Here is a 25974-nt window from a genome sequence, read left to right on the forward strand (position 1 = left end):
TTCACCCTTAGATAAGAATAGACATGGTGTTTGTCATTGAGTCATACCGCGGTGAACATGAGGCTGTTTTCGGACAGCATTAGGTACTGTACAAAGGGATACATGTTTGATTCCATCTTGTTTTCTCGGACAGTTTAAATAAAGTTTCAATTATCAGGTTTCACTCCAATATGATCAGGTTTCACTTACACGTGAAGTATTTTCTGAATAATTGCTAAGCTTCAAATTCTGATATTAAAACATCATAAAACATGATTAACATTCAACAGCTGAGCCAGGGCTTCTTATGAGGGAAATGTTAAGCTAAATGCTCAAACTGGCATACCAACCCATTCTCAGTGACAATGCTAACTTGTTGATGATAAGCAGCTTAATGTTTACAATACTATCAGTCGACTACTAACAATTTGCTTATTATCACCGAAGTACAGCTGTGGCTGATAGGAGTGTCGTTAGCTTCGCAAGTATTTAGATAAGGGCCAAATAATGGACAAATGAAAAAAACAACTTGATGCCGGTTCTAGCGAAAGGTCAGAGGATGACTAAGGTTATGAGGTTTCACCATGAGGGAGTCGTGAATGTTTGCAACAAAGTGTTTTTAAATCCTGATAAATACGATGTCATGGTTGGCTCAGGACCAATGACAAAGAACGGAAGGTAAACAGGAGTTCCTTCAAAACAATAACTAATTTATTGTGGCGTAACACAAAAATGGTCAAATGAACCAACATTATGAGGTGTGGGAGTCAGTAAGTCAGTGGTGCTAGTGTGTGCGTGAGTGAGGTTATGCGGTGTTGGGTGTTAAAACACATAAGATTAAAGAGCGTGGCCTAGTGGGGAGCAGAGAGTTCTCCAACTCACACCCACTGGCATCTGAAACACAAACTACACAAACTACAAAGAGCCAACAAGCAACCACAAGGTGGGGTCGTCACAACTATTATTCTTAATAACAATTAAGGCAGAAATATCAAGCAATGGCATACATTTTTGGCAGCGTAAGTACTGTCGTAAAATTAATATTTTCTACCATAAAATCATGTATATTGGAAAACTTATCACAGGCACACAGAGAACGCACTAAGGGTTAATGTGTGTTTTATTTCTTTGAAGAGATGCAGGAAAGGAGAAAGTCATGATTTAACTGCAAAAACAACAAACTCAAATATTTACCCTCAACAAAAGTTTAACTTAAGTTAACTTACAAATTAACTTAATATACAGCCCACATAATATACACTATAATGAGAGGTGAACAGTAAAGGATGCACAGTTTACCTGGAGCAGCTGAAGAGTTTCTTCCTCTGACAAATAGTTTCCTTGTGTCCTGACAGAACGCAGCAGCCTCTCAGGGACAAGTGGGGTGGAAAGGGTTTCTGTGAGGAGGGGCAACTGCGACTAACAAAACCAGTCTTTTCTTTAGAAACCGACACCCCGCCCCAAACACACGCATAACACACGCACACTGTCTCATGATGGCTTGTCTGGATGCTAAGATAACAAGATAACAACTTCGGGGCAACGCAAGGCAAAGCAGCTTTATTAATACAAGATATTTTGAACACAGACGCGCGTGTGCGTTTGAGGGGGGGTCTTTGTTATCTTGGAACTACAGGCTTACATGCAGAACTTTTTCCCCCCCTGTTGCTGGTTCTGCAAAATACACTTGAGAGCGGGCTTAAGACTTATTGTTGTTGTAGTTAGTTTTGTTTGGATGAATCATAAAATGTTTTTTTTGGTTTTTTTTTCTGAATAGCTGTTATGTTGTATTTATAGAAAGTTCTGTTTAAAAGTCAAACACCCTTTCATTTTTTTAATATAGAGTTTTGTTTTATGAGGAAAAAAAGTGAGCTATATTGATAACTTAACCAATAATCAACAGTTTAAAAGTTACTATTAGAGGGTCGACTTAAATCATACGGTTTCTTTAGTTTTGCTCCCTCATTAGCTCACACAACCAATAGCACTCAGTATATACCACCATGCCTTTTTTTTACCAGCAGAACTTCCTCCGTTTTCTCTTACTTTAAGTGTGGTGTTTCATGCAATACTGACTTTATTTTCTCACTTATCCTTTTGTAGAACTTTCAAATATGCACAATGTTGTAAAGACATCAGAAGAACACCAGATACCAAATAAAAACGACTCCTTTATTGGGTGAACAATGACAACGAGAGAGGAGGGAAATCTAATCCTCTCATTTCAAGCTTTTGTTCTCTCCTTAAGCAATGTGAGAAGAATGTGGAGAGAAAGAAAACCTTTCTAAGAGCAGCCTTCAAACTCAGTTGGAAGTGGAGCTATAACTAGCACTGTTAAAAAAATAAAATGAAAATTTGTAGGACTTTAAATCAGAATTTGATTTTCTCTGTTAAGGGTCCAAAATATGGTTTCATTTCAGTGACATCACAAAGCCTGTCTGCAGACACTAGAGGGAGCTAAAGATCTGTTAATGACCTCTCATTGAACCTGAAACTGGTCGTGTGTAGTCACAAACACACAAATCTATCTATCTATCTATCAATCTATGTAAACAATACAACTTTTGGGATAATAATATTACCATCCATCCAGCTATCAGCTATACAGTTTATCCTTTAAAGGACTGTACTTATATAGTGCTTTTCTACACTTGCGACCACTCAAAGCTGCTTTTACACTACATGTCACATTCACCCATTCTCACACGCATTCACACACTGATGGCAAAGGCCTGAGTGCCAATCTCTTATCAGAATCTATGCTCATTCATACCATCAGTGTCAGCCACTGGGAGCAATTTGGGGTTCAGTGTCTTGCCAAAGGATCTCAGCTATCCCAGTGAGAGGCCGGGAACACTCTGGACAGGTCGCCAGTCAGTGACAGGGTCGGCACACAGAGACAGACAACCTTTCACACTCACACCAGGGGAACCCACCCAGAAACAGGGAGAACATGCAAACTCCACACAGAAAGGATTCGCCGAATCGAACCTAGATTCAAACCGGTAACCTTCTCTCTGTAAGACAGTGCTAACCGCTGCACCACCTTGCCGTCCTAATTCGTATTTTTTTTTTTTTTTTTTTTACATAAGTCTGGTTGGCACTTTATTGAGTCTCACTGAAAAGCTCTCTCTGTAACCCAAAACCAAGTGCCTCTGTTTCCAACAAGTAGGTATATGTGCACTCTAGGAGGACAGTTGTTACTCACATGTCCACAAGGGGGCGCAAAGCGCCATCAAAACGTCAATATATCACTAATTTAACCAGACCAACAAATAAGTTTCTAACAGTCTCTCAGTTGAACCCTTTGATGGTCTTTCAGGTGTGTCTGGTGTCAAACTGAAGAATAAATACTGATACACACAAAAAAATATGTTTTTTCTGTTTGTTTAGGTTTAATACATTACCGAGACCAGCAGGAGCTTAACATTTAACCAGTACGGTGTGAACATGTAAACAAAGCATTAAACTAAAGTTAAGGGAATAAGAACTTAAAATTAATTAATTAATGTAACACAGCTTTTAGCTTCATACTGTTATTATTGTCAGACTGAAACGTAATGAGAAATACCAGTAAACAGCACACAGTGTAGACTTCTTAAATTCAACGCAGGGTCAAAGTTATAATTCAATATAGGGGGTGATAGCATGATGTAAAGAAATGTGTGAAGCAATATAATGTTTGGGGTTTCTACAGGTTCTTATAAAAAATAATGATTGTAAAATTAAATGAGCTTAGATAGATACAAGTGTGTCTCTACGTTTGATGAAGGAGACATTTATTTTGTCAGCTCAGGAGACAGCTGTGTTTCTTTGAACTATAGTGCCCCCGTAGAGCATCACTGAGAGAGATCACTCATTAACAGCCACTATAATGATTTGTACATCATCTCGCTCCTCCATTCGCCTTGCACACTTGTGACGAACACCTCTCTCAGAGACACAAAGAAAACGTTTAAACAGAGCCGAAGATATTGAGATGGAAAAGTCAGAAGGACACCCGCAAGGATATCAGTGTGCTGCAGAGGACAACAAGTGGTGAGTGAACACTAGATCTGATTTCCAGTTTTATTGGGAAGTTATTGGATCTCACAGTATTTCTTTTAAACTACTTACATATTTTCTTGTGAATATGACTTACAAAAATTGTTTTTTGAACTGACATTACTGTAAGGACGTCTTCAGCTCAGATGTTATCACATTTTTATAAAGGTTTATGTGTTTGCATGTAGGAGAAACTTTACACCACAAGGCATGAACAAAGCCATGTACAATATCGCCAAAGCATGTAGTTCAATTAAGCACACAATAAAAGTTTGACGACACACGATAGAAGCGCAGCTCTTATAAAATGTACGTTTTGAACGTCTCTGAAGGGAACTCACACAAAGACACCAAAAAAGCCCTGTAAGTCGACTTAGAGTTAACTTTACTTTGTGAATCAGGCTATAAAAGATTCACAATGCACAATCATTTTTAATACAAGACATAAGAAAACATTACTGCGCCATATACACTGTAAAACATTACTGTACAGTACAGTAAAGGGACTTAAAATAAGTGCATTCTAACTGGAACTGTTAGTGCAATACAAGCACGGAACAGCTAAAGGGTTTTCATACCTCTGGTCGAAGAGTTTGTAGCCAGACATGATCAGAAAATGCTTCTATTTTTCATTCTAGATGCTCCGACCAACATTGTTTATTTAGACTATAAATCTGGTTTTATGCCGACAGAAAAATACGACCCACATCTGTTGTGTCGAAACCAAAAGATTCACAAAGTGGTCGCGCTGCAGTGATGAACCTATTGAGAACTTTGTCTTTAATCTGCAGCTCCCCTGAGGTTTAAGAAACTTCACTGTGAGTTTTAGCTCATAGTTTAGCTGCAACTGTAAAATCACATGAAATTTCACCATTATAGCGTCCTTTTTGGATGCAGCAGGCACCTGTTTTCAGCAAAACTAGGCTAGCTGATGAACATGGTGGAGCATTTAGCAGCTAAAGAGCCAGATATTCCTGTTAGAAGTTGGAGATAACAGAGCTAGAAAAGAGTGAATGTTGGACAACGCAATCAGTTCTCCAGAAACATGAATGAAAATGTTGCTCCATAACTGCTTGATGTGCAAAAGGGCAATTATTGCTATGTAGGACATTATTTAAACTCAAAAGATGATACCATGTTCATTTAGTGTGTGCCAATGTGTTAACACAACAAACAATCAGTACAATCAACCAACTAATATAACAAAAGGAAAACAGATTAGTGCAATGATAGAAGGAAACAGATACTAGCAATAAAACATGTGCTACCGATCCCACCAATGCTCTAAATATCAATAAAATAAGCAATTAAATAGTATGCAAGACTTAATGCTCTTATCACAGTAGCAGACACTGTTGGATGTGTGTGTGCTGTACATAGGGCATACATTTGTGGTGTTTCACACAACTCGTGTTACATTCAACACAGATTATTTCAACATAACTTTGTGGTGGAGGGAAGTGGGTGTCGGGCCTCAGGGTGCCTGTGAGGGACAGCGACACAGAGGGAGGGACACAAAAAGTCATCTTGGGTCAGCAGCTGTGCAGTTTTACACTTGTTCCTCAAATCTTTCAGGCTTGTTGTAGTAACCATACTGCACGTTTATTTCTGTAATTCACTTGATTTCCAGTTCTGTTTTTTTTTTAATATGCAGGATGTCACATTATTTGCCGTCAGGCTGTCAATCTTTGAAATTTTATTGATGATTTGGATGATTGGGTCTCAGATAACTGTGTTCCCTGTTCCTAAAATCATAAAATAGAGATCAATTTCTGCTCTACAATTTGGGCTTAATGGGAGTGTCATAAAGGAAAACACAAAGTTTTAATTATTTGTTTGTTCTCAGCTGAAGCTTTAACCAGAGTAATTCATAAGGAACAACAAGGACCGAGCCAACTCCTCAGTTACACAGCTGTCAGCTGTTCAGGGGGATGTACGGATGCTGCGAGCCACCACATGTAGGATTTGAAATTTGTTATTCACTGTGGAAGTTAAAGCTGGGGTATGCAACTTTTTAAAAAGTACAACAAGAGTGAAGTAGATTTTCGAAGTGTCCAACCAGAGGAATATCAAATCGATCCCCCTGATAACATGAACATGCTCTGCCTCACTTGCAGTGCAGGCAGAGTCCACTAGAGAGCGTTGGAGAGAGGAGAGCGGTGCAAAGCAAACTACCTTTCTAGTCAAAAACTTGGCACACACACAGAGTAAATGCATGCAGGTATGCAGGAGGGTAAATCGACAAGCAGATAGGTAACACTGCGGTGCTCGACAAAAGCAAATACGCTACAAGTTGCAGGAGAGAGTAGTCAGGAGAAACAGGATGCCACATTAAAACAAACAGTTGATTTCAAAATAAAAAAAAAGGAAGGAAACCTGCAGCAGAGGACACAAAGTGCCGCATAAAAAATACAGCAAACATGCTGCAAATACATTAACTTCATCATTGACTGACAACGGTCGTAGCTGCGCCCGGTCTTATGATGCACATCCACGTGAACGTTGCTAAGCAACACACACCTCCACTCTCTAACTTCTCTCATCAAATTATCTACAGAAGATATGGATAACACAAACCAAAAGAAAATAAAAAAAAATGTATAGACAATGAAATAAGGAATCTCATAGAGCTGTATGCAGAACACAAAAATGTTCTCACAGCAAAACTGAACAACACACAAACAAATTCTATCGACTTCAATCAAGAATGATAATCAAGCATGTCGTTTTCCAACGCACATTTATCATATCTCCCAAGGTTCTTGGCATCAAATCTGAGCTCAATCAGCACCTGCAGGGCGGGGACAGCTCCGCGTTTCTTTCCGACACATGCCGTAGCTGAGGGGAGAAATTTTTAATTAATTCAAGCAGGGCTTGTCTGCCAAAACGAAACCTTTCAATCAGCTCACTTTCCATGAAGATTTCCAGCGGGTTAGTCTGATCATGGATGAAACGTTTTAATCATTCTGTAAATAAGCCCAGCTGTCATTGTTTTGTGACCGTTACCTTACCATTTGGATTACCTTGGACACTTGGCTCCAGGCCTTTAGGAGGAGAGCAAAGTGAAACTGGCTTTTGGTGAAAAATAGTCTATGGAGAAATGTTTTACTCAGGAGCTTTGGGCCTCCAGGAGGTTTTCAGGCCGTTGGGGGAACAGCTGGAAGGATAGTGTTTTACTTAAAAATAAAGGGGGGACTTTGTTTTACATAAGTCACGTTTCCAACCAAAGTACCGAGAACATTTAGTCCCAGGAACTACTTTTAGGCAAATGAAAGGTTCCCCTCAGCCAGCCGTCGAATTGTCATCATGGTCTAAAGACCTGCAAAGATTGGGCTAATTATTCTGTTTTTACACATCATGCCATATCGAGCATTACCTTATCATAGCAGCATGCTGAATGTTAATGTTAAGCAGGTATAGAATGATGATAGTAAATGAGTAGCATTGACTTATGAGCAACAAACACCGAGCAGAGCTGAGGCTGATGGGAATGTTTTTGGATTTGTTGAGACATTTCACTAAAAACCATAAATGTAAAGAATATTTTCATCCTCTGCGAATCATAATCACACTCCAGATTCGATGGACATAATGTTCTGACGACCTACATAACCACCCACGAGGCCATGCTGCTAAAATCCCTTCCTCTTCACCGTGAGACCATGTGGCCTCTTCCAACAGTCTCCGCCTTAAGTTGCTCATTCAGAAACACACATCATCCCCGCCCCCTCCTCTCTCGCTCTGTCCCTCTTACTCTTTCTCTCTCCCTCATTGTCACACAAACACAGCTCTCTCAGACCTCCACTCATGGGCTCACTCATGGTCAGAGCTGGAGAGAGCACTTGTTCCGGGGAGACTGGGGGATCTAGACATCTATCTTCCCAAAAAGGCAACCGATGAATCCCACCTAGGGCTAAATGGGAGCTTAATACAGAACCACAGACTACTGACTACTGAAGCGACTTTTCTCAGGTACTATTTCCCTTTCTTTTAGGGTTGCAAGCAGTTTTATGATCGAACCTTTTAACATATTGTAGGTGTGGACTTCTGTGCTTTAATTTCTTGACTAGGAAACGAACGGTATCCTCGCTGTTCAGTGACAGCTGGGCTTTTGTGCTTGCACTTACGCTTGCCGCTTGTGGCTGTATTATGTAGGCCAAAGGTTACTGTCTACGCTGCAGTGAGAGCAGCTATTTCCCTTGTTTAGTGTAACACCTCAGGCTGCTCTGTGATCATCGCTGCTGGAGGCTCACGTTGTTTTAAACAAATATATGTTCTAATATGCTAATAATGCAAATATTTTAACAGACTGCATAGTAGCAAACTAAAAAAAAGTGACTTTGACAAAAATTGGACTGATGTTCATTGAATATCCTGCTATGATTTTTTTCTGAAAACCCAGCGGAATGCATACATTTAGAGAAGCAATTTCATTTTGATTAGCAATAATTCCTGAAAAGAAACAGTTTGTTAGACAGCAGAACAACAGAATGGAGTTTATTATACAGATAACACATTTTTACAGACATGGTCTGAGAGGGTCAAATAATCATTGCAGAGTCAAGATGATTTACTACTGCGCCCATGCTTTCCCGTTGGTGGGCTGGGATAAAAAAAGGAACAACAGAAGTGACAGCCTGCTAGTACTTACACGGCCAAGTTACTCAAGCTTTGGTCACATGTAATGCAAAAATACTGTCTGAGATATTTTTGAAAACCTTGTTGACAGCAGTTAGCACCTGGGCTTGTTAAGTCTTGCCTCCTTCTCACATGTTTACACACTGGCCAGTATTGTTCATGGATGTTGAATGTTGTTGTAACTTTCCAGCTGGCTCCTGAAGGTGAAGGTTTGTTATGACCAGTTCACATGGAATTTAGCATGTAGGTCACCTACAGTAGGTGTAATTTAAAGAATCCTCCAGTCACCCTGTCTCTCAGAAAGGACATTCCTGAGCAGCTGTTTAGCAATAACATATCTGTTCTTCTGGCCTCATCCAGACAAAATTGCACCCTATGTTCTCCCTAGCTAAAAACATAACACGGGTTTTCTGTCTGACATCATTAATGGTACAAAATGTGTTTAGTCACGGTAGAGGTTTGGCTATAGGGCAGGGGTTAGGGAAACCACCACTTTGGTCTAGACTGGAATATCTGAACATCTGTTAGCTCGTTAGCTCGCCTGTCAAGATATTCCTGTTTTGCAGAGGAACCTTTGTGATTTGATGACCTGGAATATTGCTTTCTGTAACAGCCAGCTCAGAACTGTAATTGGCTGGGCTGCCCGGATGGCTCATTTGGTTAACAAGTGCACACTGTACAGAGGGGCAGTCCAAACCTTAGTGGCCCCAGGTTCGATTCATATACCCCGCCCCTTGATACATGTTCAATGTTGCCTCTCTCCACCCCACATTTACGGTCTCTCTTCAGCTACCCAAAAATCTAAAATGTATCTTTTGTGAGCAAATACCTCACTTGTACATTGTGTTTAATATAAATTAGCAGATGTTAGCATGTTAAAGTGCTAATCTCAGATAGTGAAACCTGCTCAATATCTGCATTTTAGCATTGTCACTGTTAGCATGCATTCAGCTCAAAGCCAAACTGTGCTAGCATGGCTGTAGACTTTTGCGGTCTTGAATTAATACTACGTACATAATCTAAGCCAATGTTTTATATTGTGTACTCACAGAGGCTCATACAATGCACTACTCTCTCATATTGCATTGCACAAAGGACATTTACAGCTATTTACAACTGCAGGACGTTCTTGAAAATGGAAAAAACATAACCCTATGTTACCTTAAAAATACATTTTGCCTATTATTTCTCATGTTTTAAGAGTTACATTCCAAAGCCGCAGTGTGATCGATTTCTGAAGGTGCACATAATGTGTCATTTACAGTTTTAGCTTCAGGTATAAAGGATTTAAAGTATACTATTTGTTATATTATTATGTGTATATTATAACTGCCGCTGTTAGTATGTAGTTAATATACTGCATTGAATTAGTATGTAACATTGATTTGGGGCACAGCACTGGACTTGTTACATTGCGGTGCATCACATATAGAAAGATACTGTACTTTAGCTTTTACTAGACATTAAGTTGACAACACCAAATGAAGGACACTAAGTTGCCTGTAGCTTCTTTATAGAAGCCCAGTCCAGCCTTAAGTCTAAGGTGCAATGATTTGCTGATAAAAAAAAGGATGTTATGTAATCTTAACAGGATGGTTTGAGGAAACTGTCTACTCAAGGATAACGGTTATTTTGGGCATATCAAGTTGTGTTTTCCAAACTCACTTAAGATATAAAGTACTGTATAATTTCGTATCTGCCAAAGAGAAACTAAAACTTGAAATACAAATTATCTCAAATATGAACAATATATGAACATCTTATTTTGTAAATAGCTAATAGTTAGAGGTCTTGGAAAAAGGTCTGTGAACTGTGTTAAGAAGGCGGCCTAGTTTCTCAACTACCGAAAACACCAGTAATGTTTATTCCTAGCCTGGTTTGTTTTGGCATTGTGTGTCCCATGACAGGTGGCCTTTAGAGACACTTTCCCAGGCCCTGTTACTCTTCATATTGTCAATGCTGAGATTATATCAAAAGGAAAAAAAGCTCTTAGCGCCAAGAAAGTTTTGCGATTATTTTAAATGAATCGTTAAAGCTTCACAAAACAAAATATATTATTAGCCCATGTGCACTTTTTATAATGATTGTCTGGGCAAAGGTGCTTTCTAGGCGGCAGGATATTCTTTAATTGTTGATGTTATGTAGTTTACGAGGGAGAGAAATTATTGACTAACTAATAATTAATAATAAGTTGCGGTTGTTGATTTATCACTAGACAGTTTTACTTTACCAGACATTGGGTTCGAGTGGCGTCTCTTTCTGCAGGAGAGTTCTTAAGATATCGAATGTTGCTGCTGTGGCTCCCAAGTTTTTCAATCTTGGGTTAAGGACTTGATGTTAAATTTGTAACCATAAAATTACAAACAATTATGTTGTTACAGCTGGATTTAAAGGCATGGTTGAGGTTACGTTTTGTTGCAAATAATTAGTTGAAGTGGTGTTTGGATCTGGTTTTGGATACTGAAACACAAACCTGGTGAAAAAGACATTAACAACAACTGGTTTAATGGTGACCTAAGGCTCAATAGTAATATGTTCATTGTTAATAAATTGACCTATATGCAATTTGTGCACAGAATAATATATTTTCCCAACAAATAATAATGAATGAGACCCATTGTGAGTAAGCATACTCGTTCTATGTTGAGCAGTTCAGACCTAATAGAGTGTTGCCCTTCTGGACAACAATGACACCATTTATGGGACATTCAGGAGCTGAAGAGACGATAAACATGACAGTTATGTCGTAACTGGTGCTGTCTTTTTCCCTAGTTTTGAACTTCACACCAAGGGGAGGAATTTCTCTAGTGAAAAATAACGGGGTGGTCTCATGTGTGAGGACACCAACCTTGATAAGATAGTAGTGTTGAACTCCCAACGAAATATTCGCACTAGTCTGTTGTCTCAAGTAACTATGGAAAGAAACCAACAGTTCTGAGATAATATGTGCATGTTCCTGAGATGTATTGAACACGTTTGCAGCCCTTCCCACCAGTTATATCCAGGGCAGATGTTTGGAGATCCTTTGAAAGGATGAATCCATGCAAGACAACTCTCAGGCAGTGTGCAGATCTACTTCCTGATATGTTTAACATGTCACTGATCTAGTATGTAGTACCCACATGTTTAAAAGTCCAGAGTTGCCCCTGTGCACAAAAGACCCATGCCCTTCCCAGGACTGCATGCACAGCCGACTGGGGTATTTTCTGTTCACACTGCCTGGCCTTATTAAGCTCCAACAACAACGCTCCAACATCAAGTTTCAATGGTTTCATCTGGTCAATGGCACCATTTAGCCTACATAGCTCTTACATCTTAGTATAGAAGAAGGACACACCCACTCTCCATCACTGGTACTAAGTGGAGAGAGTCAGTTGCTTCAGGTTCCTTCAGGTTCACTTCAGATGGATCTGACCTTGGTCTCCCACACCAACACCATCTAAGGACAGCCAGACAACAGATCCTCTTCGTCTGCAGGCTAAGGATGCTCCACATGGACTTCAGAATACTGTGCACACTTATTGATTCACTACTGATAGTATCCCAACTAGTTGCATCAACATCTTGAATTTGCATTTGCACCCCCGTTCACCTTTAGGACATTACAGAGGGTAGTAAATGTTGCACAGCAAATCAACAGGAAGAAAATCCCATCCACTGAGAACCTCTACACCCAGCAGTGTAGGAACAACGCCAACAGGATCATCAAAGACCCCAGTCACCCCCGACAGAAACTGTTTGTGTCCTCTAGCAGAAGGAAGAACAGTTTGTTCCTCCTCTTCAGGGCTTCATCCCTCAGGCTACTAGACTTTTGAACTTTTGAGCTCTCAAGCTTATTACTGTCACTTTACTGGCACCTTGTTTTTTGCTTGTCACTTCACCTTTATACCACTATTTCAGGTACCTGTTACATCTGTTTATTTGTATCTATTACAACAATTATCCTAGAATCTCCCTTTTATATTTGCACTTCCTTTTATAGTTCTTGTATTGTATTGGAGTATTGTATTGTATTGCATTGTTGGAGTGAGGTTGAGAATTGAGAATATTATTAACGATGACTGCCTCAACGCAATCATTCAGCATATGACAGACTTGCCCCACCAGTTAACGTAAGAAAGGTTAGGGGGTGAGAGGTTGAGAGGAGAACATACAACAAGCACTTCTGTCAAAGCACACTAAAGCCTTTAAGTTCTCTAAAGAACATTAACAGCATATTGGATCACTAACCTCATGAGCCCTGTCATCATCATGCTTTAAGGGTGCTCGGAAGATTTTGTCTTGGGAGATTATTTCTCTCTATGAAAGTTGGTTTGCCTCTTGAGCAACATTCTCTTGGTTCCAGGCAATGCTTTCTGTCTGCAGTGAATTGATATGAAAAGGCAAATCAACCCACCATTTATCACAAAACGCAATCTTGAACCACTGGATTAACATGGTAGACAGCTTATTCATAGGCAACTTACATTTGGGGAGCAAAGCGGGGCACACTGTTCTGCTCAAAGACACTGACATTCAAACAACCATCAGTGCAACAGCTGTTTTAATATGGCCTCAAGATTCTCTGCTCTTATGGCATAATGTTTGGGTCAAAAACAGTGCAACCTACATGATACAGCCCTAAATGTTGCATTATATATGAGTGTGTGCACCTGCCATCTACTGCAAAACACCTCTATGATATCATCTTTACCATTCATTGTTTACAGCAACATAAACTAAATGGCACCAGCAGCCATCGCCAACATCTTTGTGCAATTAATGCAACTGGTCAACGCAGACTTAACAAAGACTAGGAGCATTTTATAGTTCTTTAGTTGTTGCAGTGTACATGTTTGCTGATGGCAAACACAAATGAAGAACACAAACAATTTGTCACTTTTTAAGTCTGCATTTCATGACTCACAAACTTCAGGTATATTCGCAGAGGGAATGTAACGTGTTTGTACACTTTGTTTGTACAGTTGAGACCTGAGGACATGTGAGGGGACAGGTCTCTTTTTGGTTATGCTTGAATAGTGGCTCTAACAAAGTTGGTTACTTTGGTATCTTGCTGGCTTTAGACATATCTTACTGTAATTCCAATTTATTCAATAAAAGTTTAGTTGTTGCCAAGGCCAATATATATTGTCAAATATAAACTCACTCTAGATTAAGACTCATTCTTATTTCCAAAGGCGTCAAATACCAATACCAGTGTCTGCATTCGGGGCACATTTCAACTGAATTTAATCTGCTGAATATAAGACGCTCAGAATAACGGCTTCTTGTGACATAATAGAAAGACAGAGAAAGTCAGCTCACACCTAACCAGACTAATGTTAACCACATGTTACACACAAAGAAAATAGATGCTACCATGTGCATCTGTGTAGCATGCAACATATAATAATTAAAGCATGCATTGAGCATGTCAGGATTTGGATCTTTTTACCAGTAACATAGTAGCCCACATATTTTTCAGTCTATTTGCTTCACTCCCACATCAAATTCAAAGCGGCAGCACAATAGCAACATTGATGGAAGAATTAGTCTGTAACCAAGCAGCACTGACCCACTGCTGACCTAATACAGCAAGACTGCTGGCATTGTGCAGATTTTGAATTTTAACATACAGTGAATAAATCATGTCAGTCTTCCTGCTGTGGTTTGTGGTTATGTTGTTCCATTGTTTACTTCATACTAAAAATTCATGTACTGTATGCAGTATACTGAGAATATGTTCTTTTCCAAAATAAATATACAAATAATAGGGATGCACCGATGCATTGTCTGAACATCGGAATCGGCCGTGCTGACAGACATCGGCCCATCTGCAAAATAGGTGACATGCGCCAATGGCAGTAGCCGATGTTTTTATTATTGAACTGCTTTAATTGTGCAATAAATTGAATTGTAGCATAAAAGTATTTATGTTTTCATAAAGATTTTTCTTAGGCTATGCAAGCACTGAAAAATATTTGTACTATGAAAAGGTGATTCTAAAACAGGCTAAAGAGGCTTTTCTTTCATTTTTTAAAGATTTTTATGTGAAAGTTTAAATAAATAGATGTATTGGGAATTTGAAAGATTGAATGCATGCTTTCTCAATGTGTGTGATGAAGGCCTGAATAAATTAATTTTTTTATAATTAAAGTTAATTTTGGCACTTATCCAGACGAGGGCATTAATAATTACAAAAATTACAGTTATTGAAAATCATCGGTATCGCCATCGGCCATTGGCCAAATTGTTGTTTTAAACATCAGTATCGGCCCTGATTTTCTCAGTCGGTGCATCCCTAACAAATAACATAAATGATAATAATTAACATACATACACTATATTTCAACATTTTAAAAATGAATTAAGCCGTATTGTGAACAGAATAATTACTGGCACAGAACGGCACTGAATTTATTTGTTTTCGGACACAAATTAGGCTATTGCCTTTGCTGCCCCTGAAAGAATTAACTCCCATCAAAAATCCTTTTTCTAAAAAGAACTTTAACTCTTCTCTTGTCACAGCGCGATGGATAAACCTTACGGCCCAGAGGTCAAGTTCAGGCTAGACATGGACATGGCCCATCCTGCCCCCAAAACCCTGACCAGAGGACAGTGGTCTAGCAAAATTGAGTTCCTCTTGGCTGTTGCAGGACAAATCATAGGTCTTGGAAATGTGTGGAGGTTTCCCTACCTGTGCTACAAAAATGGAGGAGGTGAGTTTTGTTTGAAATCAAAGAAATTAACGACAAAATCCTTGTATTATTATAACTCTCATTTGAGTTACCCGATATAAATGTATAAATGTATTTTTTTCAGTCCATATTCATTTATTTGGAACAACATATTTACCAAAGAAAAAATATGAATCCACTTATCTTCTGTATCTACTAAATATGACTTACTATTTCAAAATTTAAAAGAAAATTTGCAATTATGAGAGAAATTAGGGGTCAATGTAAAGTCAATTTCTCATCTTTTTGTTAATATGCAGTGCTCTTCAAAACATTCACTATTCATTATTGTGCCATGTTAAGTCACTGGGTTTAGTAAAAGGTTAAGTTAACTTTACAGCAACCAAGAGAGAACAGTTCACTAAAAAGTTGTAAAACCAACAAAACAGCTTCTCTGATGTAACTTTTCCTTTTCCTAAGGGGTTTTCTTCATCCCTTACATTATCTTCCTCTTTACCTGCGGCATCCCGCTGTTTTTCCTTGAGACGGCTCTGGGCCAGTACACCAAACAAGGAAGTATAACCTGCTGGAGGAAGATTTGTCCCCTTTTTGAAGGTAAGGTTCTCAAATTACTTTCAGATGTACTATCAATCACACTGTCACCACAAATCTTGCAGGGATATGTGACTGAAGATTTACCGACCGTAGAGATGGTCAGATATGTGCAAAAATTCTAAAACTGAAACATAAGTCCAGACAAGTTTTTACATGTGAACATTTGCCTGAGGCTTGTTTTTTAAAGTTAAAAGGTTAAACTTGCTCTTGCAATTTCACACCATCTTTTCCGTGAAACCAAACAAACTGTGTAAGGCTTGTTGAGCCTTTATAGTTAGGGGGGATTTTGTCTTTTGACTGGTTTGTATTTGCTAAATATTGTCTCCTGTGAGCAATCAGCTGAATGAGTAACAAAGGACTATTCATCACACTGGATTTACTCTGCAGAAACAGACTAATATGACAGTATTCTTCAGCCAGTCCCAAGTCTGTACATTGCATTGAAAACATATGATGTGATATCTATGTCCTTTAAATGTCATGGAAATATTTTCCCTGTTTCATTACAAAAAACATTTAACGCTGCTTCATGTAGAATCAAACAAACAATATATAAAAGGTTCAATAAAATGCACACTTTGTGTCTGACTGATTAATCTGATGCTGCTTTTAAGTTTTGTGCTTGTGAGTTAAAGAATTTTTGTGTGTTTGTGTAATTGTTTGTTTCAGGGATTGGTTACGGCAGTCAGGTGGTTGTTTTATACTCTAGCATCTATTATGTCATCATATTGGCCTGGGCTTTCCTGTATCTCTTCTTCTCCTTCAACTCTGAAGTTCCCTGGGGGAATTGCAGAAACACCTGGAACACAGGTATGTTCCAGCAACAGATTTTACTGAATAAACAACCATGGAATAAACAAACTACTGGAACTACTTATGAATCATTAGTAAAATAAGAACTCATCACATTTGCTTGTTACTGGCCGATTACTCCCCTTTCAATGTTAAATTGTATTTTATGTATTGGGTGTCCTATCATTGGGTGGTTTTCAGATTAATCACATTTCAGATTTGACGGTCTGGTTAACCTCGCATACAAAGTTCACCTGCTGGAAACTTTTTTTCCATCTTGAACAAAACAGGTTGACAACAGGTTAGCCCTGCTTTGCTTGATATGTAACTTTGTGTCACGTAATTACTCCACACTGAACATAAGACATTCAGGCTTTGCATGATAGCTGGTCTCTGGTAGGGTTAATTTGCAACAAATAACAATTCAATAACAAATCTTAAAGTTACATCAACTATTTCTGCCTCAATTATTTTATCCAAATTATTATTGTACAAAGCGTACATTTCTCAACCTGAGATTTTAAGGTTAATGGGGCGAAACTTTCTTCTGCCAGACCCCACAAATTATTTTAGTAACAATAGTACACTAAGTTATGTGAAAATGTCCACCATACAAATTCAAAAGTAAAATAAATACATATATACAACATTAATAACTAGAATAGACGCTAGAATTAAATTACTGCATGTGCACGTCCCTTAAGTGCCTCATTTTAAATATCCTGTCTTCCTTTGCAACAGAATCCTGTGTGGAGTTTGATCGAGCGCAACATATCAACTGGACTGTTCCAGAAAATGCAACATCACCAGTGAAAGAGTTTTGGGAGTGAGTATGAAAAGTGAATTCAATTTATGACAATGAAGTCTGAAAGTGTAATCTATGACTAATTAATAAAATTTTGTGTGCAGGAGAAGAGTTCTGAATATCACAGGAAGTATCCATGAGTTAGGCCACATACGATGGGAGTTGGCTCTGTGTCTTCTGCTGTCCTGGGTCATTTGTTACTTTTGTGTCTGGAAAGGAGTAAAGTCCACTGGGAAGGTAGGACATTGTTATGTTGCATGCAAAGTACAAAGCAACTCTCAAACCGTTAGACTGTGCATTATGATTCGGATAATACTTTTTGCAGACAATATTCTCTTCTACTCTTCAAAAACACGACAATATCACTTCATACTAACAAACTACGCATCTCTCGCTACAATTAAATGACAGATTTTGAAAATGAGTGACATGCTGGTACAAAGTTCTGGCATAAGGGTATCAAACAAGACCTTTATTGGAAGAACACTTGGCATAACAAGGCATTTACCCGTGACTCTTGAGGATAGCTATGTCAATCTGAAGCTTTTTTTTTTTAACCAGATATCAGACATGGACTATCTCAATGACTATTTCAATAAAATGTGGGCAGCTATTGATGGTGGCCAAAGGATAAATCCTAATGACTTTGGTGTTCCTCTGACACAACTTCTTGTGCCATCGTGAACTTCACATTTTTGGAGTGAGTGAAATGTAAAAGTAAAAACTTTAGATCTCGTAACCTGAACTTGTAACTTCATCATGTTTATCAAACATGGTCAATCAAACCTGTAACACTGCATTCCCATCTCCTCTCCTATGCTTTGTTCAACCCAGCAAATGTAACCATGTTAAGACGTTAAGCTTAGAAGACTGCTTGTTAGCATTGACATTTTGAATATCTCCGTATATTGACTTTAGCATTAAGCTCAAAACACTGCTCTGCCAAAGTACAGAGAGCTGGTAGTTTGGGTGTGTACTCTCCTTATCACAAGCTACAAATATGTTTCTTTTTTTGGTAACCAAACGATTGACCATAGGGTTGTGAACTGTGTTTCCTAAGGGCTACTTTCTCAGACTTCTGTAAACAATCCAGTAAAAATGTGGATTATTATCCATTTGATTATGCTGCATTACCTCAAATTAAGTGCAATAGAGAAATTTTAAATATCACCATTGGGGCTTTAGACTCTGAGAACATCAATTATGGCAACACAGCTGTTTATGCCTAATGTTTGCCTGAAATAAGCCCTTGCCATGGTTCTTCCGCAGGTAGTTTACTTTACTGCCACTTTTCCATATGTAATGCTGGCAGTGTTGCTTGTTCGCGGACTCACATTGCCAGGGGCCTTAGATGGGATCAAGTTCTACCTCTACCCAGATCCATCCCGCCTCACTGATCCACAGGTATGAGTAGATGTCAATCCTTCTCTGTTTTAATGACATGTGGCTCAACTGAAGACATGCAATTTTTGAAAGTTTCCAAAGGTATAAAGCCAAATAATACCAACATGTGACTTCACTTGTTGGATTTCATCATATTATTTAATTAAAGTAAAAAGCAATATAAGTTAGACTGAAACAAACCTTGAGATAATTGTATAAACACAATGCTACTTTTGTGGAATGGTAAGTGAAGAATCAGTTACTCATACATGGACTTAAATTGTGTCAGGATTTTCACTGCAGATGATTGCTTTGCTAATGTATCCTTACTCAACCTATAGTGTGAAACATTAGCAATTGTTCATGCCGTGGTTCTGTCAAGATCCCCTGCAGAGTTGCTACACACTCCATTCAACTGTAAATGAACACATGGCCTTTATTTGTCTTGCAGGTATGGATGGATGCTGGCACACAAATATTTTATTCCTATGCTATTTGCATTGGGTGTCTAACTGCACTTGGCAGTTATAATAAGTACAACAATAACTGCTACAAGTAAGTATAATATCTATAATAATACACTGTATCTATTCTGTTTGGGGTTTTTTTTGTTTGGGTACTGTAGATTCACACATGCACAGGTCTGTGATTTCAAAAACAATCCGAGACAAAAGTTACACAAAATGCAAGAAATTAATTTTTACATGTGACACAGATCTGAATTTTTTAAACACCACAGAGCGTTATGAATGATGGTATATCAAAGTGCCACTGCTGAAGACACACAAGACTTTTTGATACATTCAAGAGAACTTCAACCCTCTTCAATGCTCATTTTTACCAAAATATTTCTAAAGTGTTTACTCACAGTTTAGGATGAAATTCACGACTAGGTCTTGGAAGTCTTGGAATATAAAATGCCTTTTTGTCTTTTTGTTTTTAGGGACTGTCTGTACTTGTGCCTTCTAAACAGTGGCACCAGTTTTGTGGCTGGCTTTGCCATCTTCTCTGTGCTTGGTTTCATGGCGTATGAGCAGCACACAGACATATCAAAAGTAGCAGAGTCAGGTGAGAAAACAGAAAATGTTATTAAAAAGAGAATAAGTAATGGAATTATTGAGCTATTGAATTACTGAGGATTGTAGTTTAAATAATAGATTATTTCCATTATTTCTTTATCTCCTCCTCACTGCAGGTCCCGGCCTGGCCTTCATTGCCTACCCTCGAGCAGTCACCATGATGCCTTTTCCTCAGATTTGGGCGATATTCTTTTTCATTATGATTATCCTCCTCGGACTGGACAGTGAGGTGAGATAACTCTTCTTTAGAACTGAGAGAGTGATCATTAAGTAAAATAATGAAATGCATAAAGATAGCTATAATAATTGGTTGCATTTTCTTCTATTTTTTATGCATAAACTTAATGAAGTTGTCGGAGGTTTGGCTATTGGTCTTTGGCCCTTGGTTTGAGGTCTATACGAGTCTCACCCTATTACCTCTATTAAGACAGTTCCGTTTTTGTTGGTTTTTTGGTTTGTCAGTTTGTGCGTTGGTTAAAAAGATATTTTAAAAACTAACCAAAAGATTTCAGGGCATTTTAATAAGTTCAGAAATTGCCCAAGGAAATAGTAATCACATATTGGTGTGCATTTGAAGTGACAAAAATATGGCTAATGTCCCCCGTGATCTTTTGTCACCTTTGTGAATTTAAAACAGATCTGGATGAAATAAAAAAAAAACAACATATCTTTATCAAAAAATAAAATCATCCAAGTGTAATCTGCGAAGTTTTTAACATGTGTACAGTATTTGTGTAACTCTGAGATCTGTGTTTCAGTTCGTAGGTCTGGAAGCTCTAGCAACAGCGATTTCAGACTTGAATCCTTCCTTCTTCCATGTTGGCCATCGACGTAAACTTCTCCTGCTTGCTATCTGTGTAATCAGCTTCTTCCTGGGCCTTGTGATGGTTACACAAGTAAGATACATTTTTAACAATAACCCTTTTTTTCCTTTAATTAAAAGACCATATAAATCAACAGCTAGGCTAACTGAGATCAATGTGTTACACAGGGTGGACTGTACATCTTCCAGTTGTATGACTACTATGCCTGCAGTGGGATGACTCTACTTCTTTTTGCCTCACTGCAGTCTGTGTGTGTTGGATGGGTTTACGGTAAGTTAATAATCAAGAGGCATTCCGATGAATTCTTTATGTAATGTTGAATTTGCTCACCAGTGTTTCCATCTCCTAAACAGGTGCAGACCGGTTTTACGACAACGTAGAGGACATGATTGGATACAAGCCTCTTTCTCTGATTAAGCATTGTTTGAAATATGTCACTCCAGTAATATGCATGGTGAGTTTGGGTAAAAGTTCACTAAGTTGGTTACTTGCCAATCGTAGTTTCTATTGCTACACCTGTCTAGTATCTGTTCTCACAGGGCGCTTGTGCAGTTTAACGTGACAGATTTACTCAGATTCACTTGAACATCACTGATACATGAGACAATAGTTCCTTTGTTAATCCCAGTACTACAAATGTAAGATCATTCTGTTTGGCTACTTCACTTTAATACGTTAATTTATTCAAATAGTATGTTTTAACTGTTAACATTAAAAGACCAAAGTCTTTTAGGATGAGGACAAGCTGACACTACACCATTTGGGGAACAATTTTGACTGAAGTTGCTGAAGTGTAAACTTCCCCAAATCCAATATTGACAGAGACATTCATGATAGCTAAAACTCCAATAGCTCCAGTTAGAGGAATAGCCTCCACACAGTTTTAAATATTAATTTTAAAATTTAAAATATTACACAGGGGCTTAGCTAGTTGTGAACAGGGCCTTACCTTCAAGCCTGCAAACCACTTTACTAAGATCATGATGTGCTTCTTGGCATTGAAAAAGCTGTAATTGTAGGTAGACGCTAGTTAGCCACCGTTGCTACCATTTGACGGTTACCTTCGAGGAAAAAAAACACAATTTAAACCATTTCTGACACTTCTGCTATTTGTTTTGAAATAGCCACTTCCTTGCCTACAACAGCCCTGTGTATGACACTTCAACAAGCAGCAAAGGACTTGGAAAGGAATTAACACAATCCGAGCGTGGCAGTGTGTTAGAACTTTCATAACTAAAGGCACATCCAGACCAAATAGCTACATGATTAAGGGGTTGTAAATAAATATCCAGCAGCTCCACCTAAACATGAAAAGAGCAATGCACAGCCACAGTGTATAATATCTAAATACACCTTACCTTCATGAGATCTGCCATGGAGTCTTTTTTTCTCTTCATTCTTTCTAATCTGGTAGTCCGTTTTCAAAGTCTTTCAAAGTGTTTTAGTGCGTTTAATGTCCACTGTACTCCGCTGGTTCTTCAGGCTCTTCATCTTGTACGTCTCCCTGGTCTGGGTCTGAAATGTCCTTGTCGTTGTTGACATTAGCCCTACTAGACGAGGCAGCATCTTGCTCTTGAAGCTAAACCTGCTTGCTAAACTTCGGGAGGCATTTTCAAACATTTTCCTTATTGTTATATTTTCCACTGTTCTTGTGTGGTTTATGGAACCAACTGCCAGCCCTAGAACTATGTCCTCAAGCCTTTTTAGGCGAGTGAAATCTAGTATTACTGTATTCATATTTTGCATTGACGTAGCAGGTATACTGCGCGCGCCATACCTGCTTGTTAATTCGTTCACAGTTTATCATACATTTATTTATTGTCGGCCAGTGTATATTAGTCAGGATTGTGGTTGGCTTTTCCTCAAAGAGATTACGGCGGACCGTAGTGATGAGAAGACCGGTTATTTTGAGTTACCCGTGTTTTTCACCTTAGACTTGGGGAGACGAGCGAACGGCGAGTCCGCATTGTTCCGTTTACCAACCGCTAACTCTTCTCCAGCAGAGCACCACCCTCTCAAATTTGGTAACTTCTGGCTCCAGAAACCAACATGGCGGCGGCCAAATGCAGAACTCGAGGCTTCATTTTTTTTTAAAATTCCAACTTTATTGAACAGTATGTCAATATACAAATATTGCAGACGTGCTCAACATAAAGAAACGATAATACGACTTTACCCAAATGAATTTACAACAAACAAACTACAAACAACATCAATAAACTACATCAATATAAAAGAAAACATTAGCCTAACAATATAACTGAGAGAGACAATTATTCCTCTTTAAAATGTTCATTAAAAGGTTCCACCATTCCCGTATTTTACATTTTTGGACATTTTAGTTTGACAGTTTTAATATATTGTTTAAGTTAACATAAATACAAAATATAATATTGCCTTTTGCCACCTTGCATTTGTGAATATGAAATCGATCATACAGTATAAACAAGCTTACAGTAAATGTTATATTTACCATGTTCATAATGCATAACTACATTTTTATATTCATATAGATATATGTATGTATTTATATATTTTAAATTGTCTCTCCATGACTGTCTACAGGGAACATTTGTTTTCTCCTTGGTCAAATACACTCCTCTGAAATTCAACAATACCATTGAGTATCCATGGTGGGGTTACACTCTTGGCTGGTGGTTCACTCTCTCCTCTACACTCATGGTTCCTTTCTGGATGCTGTACAATGTGAGCAGAACTCCTGGTACACTGCGACAGGTAAGCTGATTGTAGGTTTAAAAGGGTTTAATGTCTCCTTAATACGGGTGTTGAAATATATTTTTTAAAACCCATATTCTTCTTTGTCAGAGGATCTCCATCCTATGTACTCCAGCTGAAGATCTTCCATTGAACAAATCAGAGAAGAAAGCTCTTGAACTGATCGACTTGACCTCATCTCCGGACGGCATAGTGTCTTAGTGACCACAGATGGACTGCAGCAGCTTCATACTTAACATTGTGAGGCAAAAGAGAAGCCAGAACTCCAACTCATTTTAAAGCTATAGATGCCAACCTTTTGGTTTATGTTTCAAACAAAGCAATGTCTACTGTATACCATGTGATTGTCAGAGGGTTTAACCAAAGAATACTTTCTGTTTGAACAATTTTAAAAAAGAAATGTCTAAAGTTATTTAGTCATTCACAAATAGGTAAAAGTTAAACAAAAGATGGTCTATCTTTCCTATCACAAATTTTATATTCCTGATACAGCGAACAGGGAACAAATTTAATATTTGTGATCCTGTAAATTGAACTTGCTGCCCCCTGATGGGGTCCAAACCTCATGGTCTGAAATCACTGAAGGAATGGCTTCAAATAGATAGTGATCTTAATTATACTTTTGTCCTTAAAAACTGCTGAGGTTGAACACTGATTCAACATAAATATTTTCAAAAACGCATCACGGCTTAAATGACCACTAACTGCACTGGGAACATTTGTTTTCTTCTTAGTTACTGAGCTTCCAGACACATTTCATGGTTCTCATGCAGCAAATGCAGCTGATTCGGGGTCATAATGTGAGCTCCCAGCGCTCCAGCAAACCAGTAGGGCTGCCAATAATATTTATTTTCATAATCAATTCCTCTTTTGATTTCTCCTTTTTGATTCATGAAGTGTTTAGTTTCTTTACTATCAGAAAAAAGTGACTAATGCAATTCACAATATAACATAAAATAGATCCTACTGTAACTACAAAATGTTTGGACTTTTTGATCGATAAAACCATTTTACTATCAATTATTCAATTAACCAGTTGGTCGATCAATTAGTTGATTCATCTCTTGTTGCTCTCCGAGCAAGAGGACCTTAAAACTTTTGAAGATTATCTTCAAGACTTAAAGGTGTATAATATTTGATCATTTAGTATTTGATGCTTATCTACAGAAAGCACAATGAGAATTTGTTGTTTTGTTTTCTGTTTGAATGAAAGTAACATTGATGAACTGTTGCCAAATAAGCCATACAGATTGAACACTTGAGTCACTTTTAGGTCAAAGAGAATGACATCAATCATGTATCAAAGTAAACTTTATATCAAATAAGATATATCAGAATCCACAGATAAGTGTCCATTGTAAACCCTGGACTCTGCACCTTATCAGCCGAGCCACCTGGCTGTCCCAGCTCCAAAGTGTTTCTGTTAGTCTACACAAGGGCTTGTTGTGTCACACAGGTAGGACACACTGCAGCACTTATAAGTGTGTGTTTGGTCGTAGATGAACTGTTAAAGCCAGTGAGGCTGATCGTGTCGATGGAAGCACTAAATGTAAAAACCACGTTGTGTCCACAAGAGGATATTTTTAACAGTTGTATAGAATATATTTTTTGTAGGCTCAACTTAATCACAGTTTTTATAGTGAATACTCATTTAGTTGTTAGCCGGCTAATGTTTATATCATTTTGTATCGTGTTTTGTATCTTATGATAATGAACTTTGTGCCATTAGGCCTCTAAATCACCGTATAAATGCTGTATGTCATTTTTCAACTTTTATGAATCAATCCGTTATTTCTCTTTTGGATTTTCTAAAAAGATCAGCTGCAAACGTTTTGTGAATTGATTTTTAAAATGACAATGTCACATTTTATATTGTAAATACCTGTACATCCAGAACAACCAGCTAGCTAATGTTTTATTAAAGAATATGACTTAATGACTTAATGATTGGTAGAATTGGTATATGCCTTTAATAAGTTAATTTCATTCATTCATTCATTTTCATTTCACTTTATTGAACAATGTGCCATTTTTAAATACAATCCATGGTTAAAGCAATCAGTTGTTTGTGTTATTAAATAAAGTTGCTGACTCATTATTGATTCACTTCCTTGCTTTAATCTTTTGGTCGAACTGACTGTACTTGGATAATGAGGGAAATGTCAGTAGGCTACTTAGACTTTGATTAGATTAATAAATATAATCCATTATGTACAGAACATGGATCAGACTTAATACAATTGTTGACAGTAATTCAGGTTAATCCTTCCATTATCTATACCGCTTATCCTGACCAGGGTCGCGAGGAGCTGGAGCCTATCCCAGCTGTCTTTGGGTGACAGGCGGGTTACACCTAATCGCCAGTCAGTCACAGGGCTAAAATAGAGACAAACAACCTCTCACACTCACACGATTTTGAATTA

General features: G+C 38.1%; 1 protein-coding gene across 1 annotated transcript; it reads left to right on the plus strand.

Annotated features, from left to right (window-relative positions):
* Positions 1 to 7810: 7810 nt before the first annotated feature.
* LOC138605338 (sodium- and chloride-dependent GABA transporter 2-like) lies at positions 7811 to 25825 on the plus strand. Its single transcript, XM_069677517.1, has 15 exons — positions 7811 to 7995; positions 15169 to 15359; positions 15798 to 15932; positions 16602 to 16742; positions 17466 to 17550; positions 17634 to 17766; positions 18799 to 18933; positions 19364 to 19467; positions 19856 to 19980; positions 20108 to 20220; positions 20750 to 20887; positions 20983 to 21085; positions 21169 to 21269; positions 23381 to 23551; positions 23642 to 25825. The coding sequence occupies exons 2-15, from the start codon at positions 15173 to 15175 to the stop codon at positions 23750 to 23752; spliced, it is 1782 nt and encodes a 593-aa protein (XP_069533618.1). The 5' UTR covers positions 7811 to 7995; positions 15169 to 15172; the 3' UTR covers positions 23753 to 25825.
* The last annotated feature ends 149 nt before the right edge of the window (positions 25826 to 25974 follow it).

This window comes from Semicossyphus pulcher, unplaced genomic scaffold (genome assembly GCF_022749685.1).
Source record: "Semicossyphus pulcher isolate SPU_LCO1_2020_fin unplaced genomic scaffold, fSemPul1.0.p SCAF_3, whole genome shotgun sequence".
Taxonomy (NCBI): Eukaryota; Metazoa; Chordata; class Actinopteri; order Labriformes; family Labridae; genus Semicossyphus; species Semicossyphus pulcher.